This window comes from Aythya fuligula, chromosome 6, assembly GCF_009819795.1.
Source record: "Aythya fuligula isolate bAytFul2 chromosome 6, bAytFul2.pri, whole genome shotgun sequence".
In the NCBI taxonomy this organism is placed as follows: Eukaryota; Metazoa; Chordata; class Aves; order Anseriformes; family Anatidae; genus Aythya; species Aythya fuligula.
Window position 1 is genome coordinate 6974005 of NC_045564.1, and position 12151 is coordinate 6986155.

At 49.7% G+C, this 12151-nt stretch overlaps 1 protein-coding gene across 1 annotated transcript in view; it reads left to right on the forward strand.

Annotated features, from left to right (window-relative positions):
- CPS1 (carbamoyl-phosphate synthase 1) overlaps positions 1-12151 on the forward strand; it is a 90473-nt gene that overhangs the window by 42126 nt on the left and 36196 nt on the right. Inside the window, exon 21 of the mRNA XM_032190343.1 lies at positions 5065-5183. Coding sequence (XP_032046234.1) covers positions 5065-5183 — 119 coding nt within the window. The remainder of the gene's footprint in view (positions 1-5064; positions 5184-12151) is intronic.

Below are 12151 nucleotides of genomic sequence, written 5' to 3' on the forward strand. Positions count from 1 at the left end.
AGTGAAGAAGTTCTTCCTAACATCTAGCCTAAAACTCCCCTGGCTCAACTTAAGCCCATTCCCCCTCGTCCTGTCACCAGGCACGTGGGAGAACAGGCCAACCCCCACCTCGCTACAGCCTCCCTTGAGGTACCTAAAAAGAGCGATAAGGTCGCCCCTGAGCCTCCTCTTCTCCAGGCTGAACAAGCCCAGCTCCCTCAGCCGCTCCTCGTAGGACTTGTTCTCCAGGCCCCTCACCAGCTTCGTCGCCCTTCTCTGCACCCGCTCAAGCACCTCGATGTCCTTCTTGTAGCGAGGGGCCCAAAACTGAACACAGTACTCGAGGTGCGGCCTCACCAGAGCTGAGTACAGGGGGACGATCACCTCCCTAGCCCTGCTGGTCACGCTGTTCCTGATACAAGCCAGGATGCCGTTGGCCTTCTTGGCCACCTGAGCACACTGCTGGCTCATATTCAGCCGACTGTCAACCATCACTCCCAGGTCCTTCTCTGCCTGGCAGCTTTCCAACCATTCCTCTCCCAGCCTGTAGCTCTGCTTGGGGTTATTGCGCCCCAGGTGCAGGACCCGGCACTTGGCCTTGTTAAACTTCATGCAGTTGACCTCAGCCCATCGGTCCAGCCTATCCAGATCCTCCTGCAGAGCTTTCCTGCCCTCAAGCAGATCGACACACGCACCTAACTTGGTGTCATCTGCGAACTTACTGAGGGTGCACTCGATGCCCTCGTCCAGATCATCGATGAAGATATTAAAGAGGACCGGCCCCAGCACCGAGCCCTGGGGGACGCCACTAGTGACTGGCCTCCAACTGGACTTGGCTCCATTCACCACGACTCTTTGGGCCCGGCTATCCAGCCAGTTTCTAACCCAACGAAGCGTGCGCCAGTCCAAGCCAAGAGCAGCCAGTTTCTTGAGGAGAATGCTGTGGGAGACGGTGTCAAAAGCCTTGCTGAAGTCAAGGTAGACCACATCCACAGCCTTTCCCTCGTCCACCCAGCGCGTCACTCTGTCATAGAAGGAGATCAGGTTCGTCAGGCATGACCTGCCTTTCATAAAGCCATGCTGACTGGGCCTGATCGCCTGCTTCCCCTTCAAGTGCTGCATGATGACTCTCAGGAGGATCTGCTCCATGAGCTTTCCTGGCACTGAGGTCAAACTGACAGGCCTGTAGTTTCCTGGGTCAGCCCTCCGGCCCTTCTTGTAGATGGGCGTCACATTTGCTAGCCGCCAGTCGATTGGGACCTCCCCCGATAGCCAGGACTGTTGATAAATGATGGACAGTGGCTTGGCCAGCTCCTCTGCCAGTTCCCTCAGTACCCTTGGGTGGATCCCATCCGGCCCCATCGACTTGTGCACATCTAAGTGCCGTAGTAGGTCACCAACCAGTTCTTCATGGATAATGAGGGCCACATCCTGCTCCCCATCCCCTTCCACCAGCTCAGGGTACTGGGTATCCAGAGAACATCCGGTATTGCTGCTAAAGACTGAGGCAAAGAAGGCATTGAGCACCTCCGCCTTTTCCTCATCTCTTGTAACTAAGTTTCCCCCCGCATCCAGTAAAGGATGGAGATTCTCCTTAGTCCTCCTTTTTGTGTTGATGTATTTATAGAAACGTTTTTTGTTATCTTTAACGGCAGTAGCCAGATTGAGCTCCAGATGAGCTTTGGCCTTCCTAATTTTGTCCCTGCACAGCCTCGCTACTTAATAGCGAGGCTGTGCAGGGACATATGCAGGAAAATATTCAGCCTTTATTTGCACTGGCGGTAGCTACAGTCAAGTTGGCCAGTTTGGCAGGTTGCCATTAGTTTTATGGGAAGGGATGAAGGAAAAAAGTGAAGTGAACTGAAACGAAGGGTGATAGAATGATAAGCTGCAGGCTGAGAGTAGTGTCTTTTTGCAACTGTTGCATTGGTATGGGCTTGAAACTTGAAAGCAATTAAGACTCCACATTAAATTCAGCATCCAGGAATCCCCAGTTCTTTGAAACAGGCTCAACTTCTCCCCTAGTATTCTTTAACCTGTCTCCTGTCACAGAAGGCAAATCACTTCATCTTTCAAGGTTTCTGGGTAAGAGTTTGTGTTACTGTAAGAGGAGCAAGGGTCCAAAATTATTTCTGCCTTCAGTTCCATGGTGTTTGCCTGTCTGTATCTCAGGGTAAGTGTGGGGTTAGTCAATGTACAGAGTAGGGGCAATTTTCTGGTAGGAAACCCCACTTACTGTGTTTTCTATCGCCGACTTTGCATGGCAGAGTCTTTAAGACCTTTGTGCTCGTGTAAATAACTCATTACTCCAGTGGGGAGCTGGGGTTGTACCGTGGTGTCTGTAAAAAGGTTTTCACGTCTCTGTCCCTCTTATAAATGATCTGAATGAAAAGCACAAGATGTTCTGTGAGTGTACGGCTTGTCCAGCTGTTGACTCTTGCTTTTCAAGCTGGGGAAATATGCATCTTCATAAGTGCAGAACATCCTTCAGCAGCTGCGCTTGGTCTCTATTACAGCTTTCTCTTGCAACTGAGGGAAAATCTTTTCTCATCTCTCTGAGTGGCTCAGGGGGCTTTTATAAAGGTTAATCTGAGCCCCATGTTAACACAGGGGATTTAGGCAGATAAAGGTGAGTTAGGGCCATGCTTAACACTCTGGGTGTTCCCAGCTGGTGGCATTTTCACTGTCAGCTATCAAAAAAAGCCAGATCAAAGTCTTAATCCCTCCCTGTAAAGAGCTGCCTCTGTCTGACACTGTGCACTAATTCGTCTCCATTAATAACTGAGGCGAGCAATATCGGGAAGGGGTACCTCCAGCAGCTGGGGCAGAGGGCCTGGAAATCCCTTTCCATCTTGCTGACATTTAAAAGCCAACAGCTAGTCCCTATTAGCCCTCAGCTTTGTTTGAAACTGGATGCAGCCTCATTGTGTCTTCTCCTCCCCCCCCGCCCACAAGCCCCACTTGCCAGCTCTCCAAGGCTTTTTGCTCTTTCTCTCTCTCCTTTTTCTCCTTGACCGATGAAAACAGTAACTGTTCAGGTGAAAGAGAAGGCAGTTCAGCTGTCATTCAGAGTTACTGCTGTTGTAGTGAGACTCCCTGTTGTAATGTGTTTTTTTCAAAAAAAAAAAAAAAAAAAAAAAAAGAAAAGAAAAAAAAAAGGCCACGGGAGAGAGGCTGAAATAGATGACAGTTGCTCTTTGAGCAGTGGCCAAGTGCTGCAAGAGTGTAGCTGCACCTGATGGGCAAGAAGGGCTGTAGCTTATTTTTGGGTTATAACTTGTTTTTTTGGTGACTCTTAGGGTTTGTACGTAAGTGGGTTTATGCTATGGACTCAATCTGCATGCTTTCACCCTGGAGTCATGGTCTCCTAGATGTCCCCACTGCAGACACGTTAGCTTACGCTCGTGCTCCCAGCCACAGCCAGCCAAACACCTCCTCTGGGGAGCAGGCATGAGACAGAAGGAACAAAGGGGCCCTAAAGACAGCACGGGTGGCTGAGCTGAACTACTAAGGTAGCTTAGTTTCTCCTCCCCTCCTCTGCTGAAAGGGAGGTAGGCATTTGTTTTCTTCAGTTTCCCATGAGGACTTTTAAAGGAAGCATTCTAAGCAGAATAAGTGTGTGTGGTCACGTTACCTGCGTGTGTGTGGCTCAGCAACGCATGACTGAAGGTTGGAGGTCCCCAAACCATGCCCATACGTTGTGAAACCAGGCGGGCAAAAGGAATCCCACTGATTGCAGTGTGACCGTGCTCTCCCAACACCCAGTGGCTGCTGGGTGCTGAGGGCAGGCTGCTCATTCAGTCAGCAGCGTACTGCCTCTCAGGACAAGAGAAGGAGCCCTGGGCGAGCAACCTGGGAATCCTTAGAGAAAACAGAAGGTGCTTTGAGGTGGTGTCAGTATTTTGCAGTGCCCTGGGAGAGGACTGTCTCCATCCCAGATTAAATTTAGCTGCTTAATGTCACTGTGGAACACAGCAGTGACGCAGCCCACATTTCTCTCTGCTGCCATAAAATCACCCTAAGCAAAGCGGTGGCAATACGACGTCGTGTCTGCAGCCTGGTGACTGGGAGGAAAGCTGCTGGTGTGCAGTGGCTGAGCTCATCCCCGCATTAATGCTGGAGTTTTCTTCAGCGGCGTTGCTCTGGCTTTGTTCCAGGGATGTTGCCCTGCAAGAAAACAATTAAGCACGGTAACAAATTAATGAGCCTGATTTCTTCATCTCAGCGAAGATAGCGTGCTGGTATTATCATCATGGTTGATTATGGCTGTTTTATCAGGAGAGTTGTACCCATACACCGCTGCTGAGACCCAGGAAGTAGCAGTGATAGAAGATAAAACTGTATCCATGCTGGGGCACTGTCTAGCAAATTTCTGAGATATTTTTTAAAATAGTGTGGTGTCCTGTCAAACGCTGTCTTCTGCATAGCTCCATGAGGATCCTTTTAACCCCATTGTGTGGGTAGTTGGATAAAAAGTAGAAATAAATAAAAGAGCTCCAGCAGGATAGCCGCAGTTACGCTGTAGCTGCAGAGTGTCACCTAGGACTGGACTCTCCACTTCAGAGGTATTTCAAGGCCATGTGTTCTGAGTCAGTCTAGTTTTTCAAAGGTGAATTGAGACTTATGCTCCCAAGCAGTGAGGTGCTCCACAGCTGAGAATCTGGACCTTCCTGCTTAATATTTGCAGGTATGAGGTGACAGTGGGATGGAGATTTAAGTGACCTGGGGGTAAGGGGTACAGCTGTGGAGTTGGTTCTGCAGACTGAATGTGCCTGGTAGTTAAGACACATACTCAGTGGCACCAGGCCTTGCTGCCATCAGTTGAAGTTTGGCTGCTGGCTCTGTAAAATGCAGATTCTCCAGCTCTTCAAACAGGAGCCAGCTCTCGTTACCAGAGGGTGTGCAGAAGTGGCTTGGTCCCTCCCTACGTCCTGCTTGAGGGGCACATTTTGGGTTCCCCTGGCAGACCTTTGATTTTTTGATCTGTGCTGCTACAGCTGTCTCTGTTCCATGGCTGCTGCTGCTGTTTGCTCTGTTTGCAGAGCGTGCGTTCATGCATGGTTGGTGCTCTCCTCTTTTTGGCAGGCTCTGACTAACAAAGTCCCTGTGGATGTCATTCACAAGCTCACGGCCATCGACAAGTGGTTCCTGTATAAGATGCGTGGCATTGTGAACATGGAGACGATCCTGAAGGAAGCAAACAGGTAAGAGAAAACAGCTTTGTCCTAGGACACATTGTTCTTACTGGGGGTCTTTCTGCTGGGAAAACCATGGTAGGCCCTGAGCACTGATGCAGTTGATGCTGAGAAGTTTATTTTGGCACTCGGCGTGAGTGGAGTTCCCTTAAACCCCATCTGACTGCCTCACTCGAACCAAGGAAGTGTCTGAGAATGCTCTTTTGGGGAAAAGAACTTTGAGCGTACAGGCATCTTGCTGCCTGTGGGGATTTTGGAAGTTCTGGTTTATGTAGGAAAACCCTTACTGCATCTCTGAGGCTGGGGCTGGGGCTGGGGCTGTGGATGGCATGCAGTAATACCAGCAGGCTGCACTCACGTACCTAGGACAGTTTCCTTCAAACATGGGACTCGTACCAGCTTACTACACCCGAGGATCAAATGCAGGACTTTTTTTGGGCCTGTCTGATGGATTTTTAATTTTTTCTGCCGTGCTGTGATCATGTGGTACGTGTTGCTTTAGCACTGCACTTTCAAACACCTATAATTTCAGACATATTTAAATATAAATCTTCCTTCCTTAAGAAAAATGACCATCTAAAGCTAAGTCGGAAAGATAGCAGTAAATTAGAGCGCTCAGCTATATATTTCGGTTCCAGCCTCTTGCTGACTTGAGCTTTCCCTTCGTGGTTTATGAGGTTGGGAGCACCTCCTCGCTGAGTTATTGGCTGCGTGTCGGCCAGCTTTTCTGCTTCGCATTTTTGGTGTCTTAACCACGATTCACCACATGATGGCACTGGGAGCGCACTGTAGCCAGCACGTCCCTAACTTCATCTCCTGTGATTTCTGCTTCTTTAACCAGCTGCACGGTTTTAATTGAGCAGCTCTTGGTCTCCTTTGCCCCCCGGAACAAGCTGGATCTGGAGCTAAACAGAAATGAATGTGGAGGGAGATGTCGCAGAGAAGGAGTAGCTTGATTATTTACAGAAGTCTGTTGTTCAGCTGCACAAGCTTTTGCCCTCTAACATCTGTGTCATGTTGCATTTGTCTTGAATGCCTTAAAAACATACATGCGGCTCCTGATGAAGAAGAAAAAGGAAAATAAAAGCTCCAGATCAGTTTGATTTCCTTGCTGTTGGAGTGGCACGCTCTGAATGCTGCACTCTGGACCCCAGAGGTTGGTCCCAGCCTCAGCTGCTCTAAATCCAGCATCACTCCACAGATGCTAATCGTGCCAAACTGCTCTTTATCACTAAGGTTCCTTTCCCTTTCTCTGCTATGGGTGGCAGGAAATAATAGCTCTAGTAATGCGACCAGTAGCCGGTGCCATCCCACACTGTTTTTCATCCTCCTGGTGACTAAGCAACAGGCTGCAGGGCTGACCTGCTCCACCAAGCCCTTTTGTGGTATCCAGCCCTGCCTTTGTATCACGCAGCCAGTGTTGTGTCCTCTGTAAGTGGATTCATGCAACGCAGCTCAGGTGTATGAATGTAGTTCAGTGGTCAGTGCAGCTTTTCAGTCTGGCATCCCTACTCAAACCTTCCCAAGGAAACTTTTAGCTCCCAGGCTGCCCTGAGAGGCAGGGACGGACTGTCCGGCTGCCTTATGCTGAAGGCACGTTGGAACAGAGACAACAAGCTGGGAAAAAGCACTCCTGACCCGAGCTAAGAGGCTGGTCCCGCAGGCCACAGCAGGAAGCACATCTCCGCAATAGCCGAGGGAAAGCTAATTGAGTGATGCAAATGAGCCTTGGCATTCCTGTGCTCCTCCTGCAGCCAGCTGTTTCCAGTCCCCAGCGTGCCTGGCACCGTGTTACCTGTGCTGTGGGATTATTTCCAATGGAAAAGAATGGGCTGTGATACAATCGTCGCTCCAAATCTTCATTGCTGAAATGCAGTTAGCATCAGCAAAAGCATTTTGCTGTTCCCAGGCACTACTGCTGGTTACGGGCAACACTTCTTGTTCAGTCAAGCCCATCCCTTGCTCTTTGTCTCCTGGTTGGTTTGGGGGTGCCCTGCGGCAAGATTTTGGATGTAGCTGGAGGAACAGCTCTGTCCGGAGTCTTGGTTTGGGCCCTGCAGAGCTGTTGTAGAAATGGTAACAAGGAGATGGTCTCTGCCAAGAGGAAGTCCAGAGCTAGAACAAGCAGGTATGGCAGGCAGCTGGGGAAGGGGGGTTGGAAGCAGAGGGAGACGTTTGCGAGCAGTTCAGCAGGCAGCACTCTCACTGCGTGCTGCCAGGCCAGGCCTCGCTGCTTTGTGCAGGGAAGCTGTTTCCATGTGTGAAATGTTATATGGAATAACGATGGGGGAGCAACAGACCTAACTTACAACCATTTGTCTGTTCTCACTGTTGTCCCGGCAAGCCCAATCATTTGCAGAAACAGCAGAGACTGGGAAGGGCACCCATTGCCTCGCTTCTGTTTGTCCCAGCAAACTTCTTTCCAGGGAGGATTGGACCCGGTGCTTAAGAGACCCGGTGTAGGTTGGGTCATGCTGCAGCTGTGTTTCAGTTCACCTTTGCTTCTGGGGTCCTCTAAGATGGAGGAAATGTTGCTTCAGTTGCATTGTTGCATTTTTTTTATCTGTTAACTTCGTACCTTCAGTAAAGAAATCTTAAGAGCAGCCTGCCCACTGCACTTAGCCGTGTACATACACACATGGCAAGAAAAAGTCTGGTCTCGTGCTGCCAGTCCATGACTGGACAGTGGTGGGCTGAGCAGTGGTGTGCAACAGGATGTGATGTTACCAGGAAATCCTTTCCCTAGATTTGGCCTTGCCTGTCTCATGAAAGCAGATGGAGGGGAGGGCCCTGGAGTGACCCCACCAGCTGTTTGTCACGCTGTCAGCTTGTGATCGAGAAGGAAATCTGAACAGATGACATCTGGGTGTCTGAGACAACCAGGAGTGAGACGGGACTTCAAGGCCTGGCTGGATGGGTGAAAAGAAGGGATAGTGGGGTCCAGTTCTCTCCTGGGGGAAATCTGAATGAGATCTAGGGGAGGTTGGGCCGTCTTGCAGCACTCAGAAGTGAGCATGGCGCCCCAAAAGGAATGTCTTGGTATCGATAACAGGCTGTCTAGCTGAATTCCAGCGAGAGAAGAGGAGCATGGTAAACCCCCACTTTGCAGGGGAGCCGAGCATACAGACGGTAAGGCTTACCCAAAGTCTGGCAGAGCAGGGAGCTGAACTGTCTCCTTAAAGCTCAGTTTCTCAGGTGAATGTTAGTAGGAAGAACAGCTCCTCCATTTTGGTGGTTACCAAATTTGCTAGCCCGCTGGCAGTGGGGAGTGCTGACACCACCATAGTTTATAGTGTTACACTTCAGAGCTTGGTCCTGGTGGAGAGCGTGTCCTTGCTCTGTGGACAGGGCATAAAAACCCCTCCTGGCCTGTGGGGTGTTAGAAAGGGGTAGGTGCAGCCCCGATCATTGCCCTTCTCCTTCCTCAGGAGGCGCAGGCTGGGAGGTGGGGAAGCAGAGGAGAGTGGGAGCCCTGCCTCAGCGGCCCGTGGTTCATTGTGAATTCCTGTTCGAAGCCCCTGTCTGTGAAAGGTGTGTTTTGAAAGCATGACTTGATTTCAGAACACAGCCACAGCACTACAGGTGCTGGAATTCAAGCCCAGCTCCAGCAGGTGACCCAGGAAGAAGCAGACAGGCCATCAATAAACCGTGCAGCTCCGCAGGGAGTGTTGCACATCTGCTCTCCTCAGGAGCAGTTTTTTCTGCTGACTTGGGTGTTTTTGGGACAGGTCGGAGAGCCCAGCTCAGATCTTGCGTGGGTACGCAGCAGAGCAGTACCAGTGCCTCGACACGAGGCTGCGTGGGTTCGTGCTGTTTGAGGAGCTGTCGCTGACATATTTGTTGTTTAACTAACTGGGAAGATTGCTTTCGTCTTCCGAGTGAACTGGAGAGCAGGGCAGACCGAGGAACAAACGAGGAGTTCAGTGCGTGAGGGGAATACAGTACCAGCACTCATTCTGCACTGGTTGTGCTTCTTAGGATCCAAGGCAGGAAACTTTCTATCTGTCTTACAGAGCCACTGGTAACTTCACAGCTGTATTTTCCTTTAAAGCACCTGCACGTCTGTGGAAGCTCAGCATGCATTTTCTTCCCTGATGCACACGATAGCCTGGCGCTGCTCTCCAAAAGCCTGGGGGGGATCTCTGCTTCCAGTACTGCTGTGGCGAGTCTGTCGGGCAGCACCCCAGCAAACATCCCAAAGATCTCTCCTCACCTGGGGTGGGAAACAAGCTTGGAGGAAGCATCTAGGGCCCGTCCGTGGCAGTGCTGCTGCTTGAGCTGCTGCTTCAGCACATTGCTTAATTGTAGGTGAGAGTTGTTCGGGTCTTAGGGCACAACATGAGGCTGTAACGTTACTTACATCAAGGATCTCCACGAGATTTATTAGCCAAGGATGTGAACATTAAAGATGCAGAGAGCTGAAGTGGTGGAGCTTGGTCAGTGGGTGAAGCTTGGTGGTTTACAGCTCCTGCTTTCCTGAACCCCCCTTTGGCAGCTTTTTGAGTTCCTCAGGAGGGGAAAGGTGGTGACAATCTGTCTCCTTGAGAAGAGAAGCAGGGAGGGAATTTACACACCAGTCTCACTATTTGAGTTGAAGCATGTTCAAAATTGTGTAAGAACATCAGGAGCAATCAAGGAAGCCATTAGGAAGCCATGAGGAGTCTTCAGTGGAGAGGGACAGAGGGAAAGAGGAAGAAGATGCCCAAACGTGTCCGGGATACTCACAGCCCAGGCTTTGCCCCTCAGTTCACAAACTGATCCCAATTTTTATTTTTAAATTTCATTTTATTTTGCTTCAGGCTCACTAGCATGTGCCTAAGTAATGTGCAGGATGGGCGTTAACACGACGACGTACCTCAAATGAAGCAGAGCTTGTTCTGGGGGCTAAGAAGAGCTCTGCTTTCCATATGGAGCCGGGGCTTTCTGCCAGCCCGTTTATTTAGCTGTACTCCTAAACTGGTGGATCAGATGAAAGCCAGTCAAGTGGAAGAGAGGGCCGTGCTGGAGCGAGCCGCCTCTCCTGGTAATTGCAATGCTGCCAGCGTTCTTCCAGGCAGTTAAGAGATTTCCCCAGGTCCTCTGTGCCAGGTGAAAATTTCCTCATTAAGGGGAATTTATTCCGTTTCCTCTTATCGTTTGTTACTGAAGAAGAAAGGGGTGGATGGCGTTCCAAAGATGCCAGGGTAGGATTTTAAACAAAAAGCACCAACAAGTCAACACTGGGAGCTGAAAAGGGGCATGAGCAAGGTTTGGGAAAGGCTTATATTGTTTATAAACTGAGAAACGTGGGGGGAACTTGGCTCTTTGAGGAAGTGAACAGCCACTAGATGAATGTGGCAGCATGGAAAAAGGCCGATCATCTGGTTCTGAAGCTCTGACCCTCCTGCCATTTTACAAAAGTGGATGTTAAGAGAAGTGGTAGAGGAATTGTGGCCATTTCATCTTCCCTTGTTTCATAACGATAAATTAGCAGGGAAGTTCAATCTTTGCAAGTCTTTTGGCCTGTGTTTGAAGAGTAAGTGATGCTCCAAGGGAAGGTGGGAGGCGCTTATGTAGGACTAGGTCATGCTTTTGGGAACAGCCAGAACTGAGATATTCTCACCTCGTTTTAGTGGGGGATTTCTGGTGAGCTCTTGGAAGGAGCTCTAATCAAAGAGATCAGCCTGATAGTGCCCCTGCTGGCTTCAGTGTCCCCAGCAAGTCTAAAGGGTGGGAGTGGAGGCTGTGGGGACAGAACAAGGTCAACGCTGGATCTGGAAAATCACCGCCCCTTAACCTCTGCGTGTCTTAGTCTTGCTATTGGCAATATAATCATCACTCTACCTACTGTTCGCATGTTTTTTTTTTTTATTCTTTGGATGAAAGTTGGGCTATAAATGATAAAAATCAGTATTAGGAAATGGACATCTCGTGGCAGATCATGGTTTCAAGTAGTTGGAAAGCAGCACTGCTGGGTGTTTGACTTGTGCTGATTTTCTTGGACTGTTATACGGCAAAACTCTTGCTTATATCCACGGGGTTAGGTTGTCACTTCTGACCTCTCCTGCCTCATGGTGATCCTCGTGTGTTTCCTCCATATTAAGCTGCCTTTGTGGCAGTGAGAAAAGAGGAAACCCTTCCTGCCTAGGTGCTGCTTGAACAGACCTTCCCACCACATCCCTTGTATTAAGGATGTGTTGAAAGCCACATCTCTTACCTTCATCATGCACTGGGACTACTAGAGGAAAAATTCAGGTTTATTTCCCGTTTAGGTACTCAGCTTGTCTCTTGTAAGCTGATTGTCCTGTGCAAAACCAGTTCCCTTTTTGCATGGACACCCTGACCCGACTAGGATGTGCCAGTAAATGCCCGGACCCAATTTGAGCTGCTAGCCCAAGGCAGGGGAATCATGTTGCAAAATTATCTGCCCACCCTGCTGATGGGGAGGGCAGTGAAGGATATTGTTATAATGATATATTTTTTTTAAAAAAGGAGTTGAAACCAGCTGCAAATGAAGGCAATTTTCTTTCTGTTGCTAATCAGATGTCAGCCAGCAATGTGTGTTTCTGAGACAGACAGGAGGGGAGAGCAAGGGAGCAAACACACGTTGGAACTGACTCGTTTTCTGGAGATCATCAGGTCTGCTCATTTGTACTTAAGGAATGCCAAATCTAGGAGAGGAATCAAACACGGCTGCATCCTTCCGAACAGCTGGCGATGGCTAGCATCTGCTTTGCCAGGGAGTTGGCAGATTTTGCTTGCTGTGTTTCCTCCTGTAAAGCACTCACCCGTGCCTTCAGTTCTGGCGTTCGCACTTCACGCAAGAAGCCCTGCCTCTGAGCTGTAATCAGGAAGGAGGAAGGGCTCAGGAGAAGCAGGGCAGTTGTTGCAGCGGAGGAGTCCGTGCGTGGAAACTGCAGGCTTTAATTGCTGGGGTGCTGGAAAGCAGGTCTGTCTGTGGGTAAACCTTTCTGCTTTTAGGACTGGATCCCAAACCT